This window comes from Micropterus dolomieu, linkage group LG07 (genome assembly GCF_021292245.1).
Source record: "Micropterus dolomieu isolate WLL.071019.BEF.003 ecotype Adirondacks linkage group LG07, ASM2129224v1, whole genome shotgun sequence".
NCBI classification, from domain to species: Eukaryota; Metazoa; Chordata; class Actinopteri; order Centrarchiformes; family Centrarchidae; genus Micropterus; species Micropterus dolomieu.
The window spans coordinates 6,261,035-6,265,561 of record NC_060156.1 but is presented as its reverse complement, the minus strand read 5'-3'; the positions used below and the strand labels follow the sequence as shown (position 1 = coordinate 6,265,561).

At 40.4% G+C, this 4,527-nt stretch overlaps 1 protein-coding gene across 1 annotated transcript in view; it reads right to left on the bottom strand.

Annotated features, from left to right (window-relative positions):
* The window catches only part of LOC123974051 (probable phospholipid-transporting ATPase IM), a 31,150-nt gene that overhangs the window by 15,618 nt on the left and 11,005 nt on the right, over positions 1-4,527 (bottom strand). The window contains exons 2-6 of the mRNA XM_046054469.1: positions 2,887-3,110; positions 2,704-2,787; positions 2,054-2,299; positions 1,825-1,963; positions 1,605-1,735 (exon numbers count right to left, since the gene is read on the bottom strand). Coding sequence (XP_045910425.1) covers positions 1,605-1,735; positions 1,825-1,963; positions 2,054-2,299; positions 2,704-2,787; positions 2,887-3,110 — 824 coding nt within the window. The remainder of the gene's footprint in view (positions 1-1,604; positions 1,736-1,824; positions 1,964-2,053; positions 2,300-2,703; positions 2,788-2,886; positions 3,111-4,527) is intronic.

Below are 4,527 nucleotides of genomic sequence, written 5' to 3'. Positions count from 1 at the left end.
GAGAGACCATTTAAATGCCTTTGCAGGTGTTTCCAGTTAATTAGCTGATTAGAGTGTGGCACCAGGTGTCTTCAATATTGAACCTTTTCAAAATATTCTAATTTTCTGAGATTCTGATTTTGGGTTTTCATTAGTTGTCAGTTATAATCATCAAAATTAAAAGGAATGAACACTTGAAATATATCAGTCTGAGTGGAGTGAATGTATACATTATACAAGTTTCACTTTTTGAATGGAATTACTAAAATAAATCAACTTTTTGATGATATTCTAATTATATGACCAGCACCTGTACATGGAACCGGCCGTGCAGGCTTTGGTCGGCTTCACTGTTTCAACTGTGGATTACCCCCTTGCCGTAACCTAGCAGATGGTATAAGTTACTCACAAGCCCACAACCATACAACATCATTGTTCCACATCTTACCATTAGGACTAAACGTTGAACTGTTGCCGGTGTTCTGACGATCTAACGTTATGCTGCCTTGCCGAAAAATGCTACCATAGCGCAAATCAATAGACTCGACTCTGCCCTGCTCCGTTTTCCATTGCAGGTAGTACCCAGAGATAGTACGTAGCGTGTTATGACGATGTAATGTTCAACATGACACACACACCAGCGATCCACACAGCTTTCTCTTTTTTAAGTTAAAACGTTTCAACATTCCTCAGAATGTAAAGACAGATGAGCGGTATGAAAACCTTCCAGCTGTGTTTTCCTCTGCTGTTGTTGCTGCAGCGGTCTGTGTGACGGTGGGAGCAGAGGGCTCTGTGAGCGGGCGGCTGAGGGTGTGCCTGACCCCTGCTAGCCTATTTATGACACGTTTTCATTGTGACCTCACAAGTAAAGGAAGTGAAGGGCTGGACTACAAACGAGCTGTTTTCAAGCGGTTCAGAGCAGTGTTTTCTGTGGGAGATGGGAACTCCCTTTGGCCTGGACTTTGGGCTTTTTCACTTTGCAAACCTGTTACAGGCACAAAAAAAGAGAGATAACTCAATAAAGGAGAGGGGAAAAGCCAAACAGCATAATACCATCTCTTTAACTTTTTTTTATTTTTGCTTTTATTTAACATTTGGACTCGAAAAATTCTTTTAATGAAATGAAGTTTTTAAGAGAAATGTTGCTTCGGTGAAATTGCTCACAACTCACTAACTGAAACGTGCCCCAACTAAATAACTAACCCTCTCTTATTGTTTCTCTTATTTTCAATTTCCAATGTTGAAAGGTATCTACTTTACTAATTTGGCAGATGCTTTATCCAAAGTGACTTACATTTGAAGAACAACATACTCAGTAAAGTAAGAGATCTACGAGTAACAGTGAATACTAGTAAGAGCTAATAACGCATTCAGCATCAATGGGATAAATACCTAGGGGAAGCAATAAGAGTTAACAACAAGAAAATTGTGGTGTATGACAAATGACAGCAAAGGACAACATTTGTTGGAAGAGCACAGTGCCAAAAAGGAACGTAAGCCTGTACTATAGAGTTTAGGTAGATGGGTGCAATAATTAAATGTACTTTCCACCACTAAAATACAGCCACGAAAGAAATGTATCCATCACTTACACAAACACAGTATATGCATCACAGTTATTGTACCTTATCTGTTAGAGTTGGGAAGAGGTCTGCTCTCAGGAAGCGGACTACTAAGCCAGGCACAACACACACCACAGTGGTGAGCAGAATGACCAACCATACACTCTTCTCTGATAGACAGTTACGTGCCGTGCCTGAGGACGCACAAATCAAAATGTATTTATAATTAATTTCCAAGCATCAGTGTTATTTATTTACATATGTCCAACTGAGCCACACTCACCTATGAATGGGAAATTTCTTGGAAAGACGCCAAATATGCCATCACTTTGCATAGCAAACAAAATGGCAAAGTACACTGTCAGGCTACCCCACGTGAGGAGGTGATTAACAGCTGTCCAGTAGTGTTTGTCGAGTCCAATCTAGGAAAAGATGCATGTATCTTAAACACAAATATAGAGTCTTAACAGGGCTATTTTTGTCTGATTTGTTCTTGCTGTTTATACTCTTACCTGAACACTTACGACTATGACCAAGGATGTTGCTATGGTGACTGCAAACGCTTGTTGGTCAGATAAGTGGGAGCCGTCCTCTTTCACCATGACAGAGAAGGCACCATAAGGAATGAAGAAGAGCAGGAATGATGTGCATACCCCCTGCACTGTGCACAGGAAAAACTGGCATTTGTTGAAGAGAAGGTTTTGCTGGCCGGGTTTGTACAGGCTCGGGTAGCGAAGGCTGTTCTGGTCATTGACATCCTTTATGAAACAGAGATATCATGCATGTTATGTGAGGTGTTAAGTATTATTACATTTAATGGCAGTAGGGTAGCTGTAAGGTGATGCATTGAGGCAGGTGCTTGATGGTAGTTGGCAAAAGTATGGCGGAGGGTAAATTTGATATGATAGATGAACAATATAATATTGGATATGGTTTGCATAAGGGGCTCTACTCACGCACAAGTTTATATTATTTAGGGACCTTTTGGAAGTTTATTAATCATGCCATAGAAAAAGAGGTCTACAACAATAAGATATTCACCTGTATGACTAATGGGGACTATACATTTAGAAATGAAAAGTTTCTTTAAAAAGATTAAGGTAATTTGGTATTGACTATATAAGTCAGCGCTGTGTTATCATCACATAATTAATAGAGTTACCTGATCAAAAAGTCCCATCGCGAGGACTGGTAAAGATGTGTAGACTATATTGAAGAGGGTAATGAACCACTGGTCATACACAGTCTGTGGACAGAGCACAGATGTAAATATCATTAATCCAACACAAAAAGGAGAAACTTTCAAAAATATATAGGCCTTGCAACAATTCTTTAGCTTCCTTACCTGAGCCGAGAAACCACAGAAGAAACCGTACCAGAAGTGCACCAGTGTGAAGGCAAAGTTCTTGTAGAAGAAATAGTACAGGAAATTACACATGCGGAAGTAGGACCAGCGTCCGTGCACCAGCAAGAGCCGCTGCAGGTACCGAAACTGAGCGAAGGAGTAATCTGATGCCAGAACTGCCTGCATCCCCTCCTGACCGCTTATCCCAACACCGATGTGAGCAGCTGCAGAAGAAACACACAAAGTGGATTACTGCCCTTTGAATAGAAAATATTCACCATATTAAAAGCACATCCTGTGATCCAATTGACACTTTATTATTGGTTGAGGGATTTAAATACAACAGGGGAACACCAAGGTTAAATAGGTCTGTATTCTGATAAGTTGAGAAAAAAAGAGTTTTCATCTATAACTCAGACTCTTCAAATATGTATGTGAATGTACATCAAGTTTATGTAGTTAAAAAAACTGCCGATTGGGAATTGTCTTGTTTGACACAGAAGAGCAAACCTGAAGCTGTCAGAGACAACACTGCAGAAAGCTGCTGACTACAGCAGAAAATTAGTTTCAGAAGGAAAAACACTCTTCTTTCTACTGTGTTACAGTTATTGACCACCACAGTTTCTGCAGAAGGCTTTCATCAAGGATTCAGTGTCTTGCTAACGAACACATTAGCAAAGCCTGTCGACCGAGAGCAGCTTCATCTTAGCTCACTGCTGCACTGCAGTCGTGTAGCCCCAGTTTGTGCCTCTGATGTATCACCATTACATTTGAGAAACAGAGCTACAGGTGCTGGTCATATAATTAGAATATCTTCAAAAAGTTGATTTATTTCAGTAATTCCATTCAAAAAGTGAAACTTGTATAATGTATACATTCATTCCACACAGACTGATATATTTCAAGTGTTCATTCCTTTTAATTGTGATGATTATAACTAATGAAAACCCCAAAATCAGTATCTCAGAAAATTAGAATATTGTGAAATAAACTTCAATATTGAAGACACCTGGTGCCACACACTAATCAGCTAATTAACTCAAAACACCTGCAAAGGCCTTTAAATGGTCTCTCAGTCCAGTTCTGTAGGCTACACAATCATGGGGAAGACTGCTGACTTGACAGCTGTCCAAAAGACGACCATTGACACCTTGCACAAGGAGGGCCAGACAAAAAAGGTCATTGCTAAAGAGGCTGGCTGTTCACAGAGCTCTGTGTCCAAGCACATTAATAGAGAGGCGAAGGGAAGGAAAAGATGTGGTAGAAAAAAAGTGTACAAGCACCTGGTGAGGAATGTGAAACAAAACCCATTCAAAAATGTGGGGGAGATTCACAAAGAGTGGACTGCAGCTGGAGTCAGTGCTTCAAGAACCAAGCACAGACGTATGCAAGACATGGGTTTCAGCTGTTGCATTCCTTGTGTCAAGTCACTCTTGAACAAGACACAGCGTCAGAAGCGTCTCGTCTGGGCTAAAGACAAAAAGGACTGGATTGCTGCTGAGTGGTCCAAAGTTATGTTCTCTGATGAAAGTAAATTTTGCATTTCCTTTGGAAATAAAGGACTCAGAGTCTGGAGGAAGAGAGGAGAGGCACAGAATCCATGTTGCTTGAAGTCCAGTGTAAAGTCTCCACAGTCAGTGA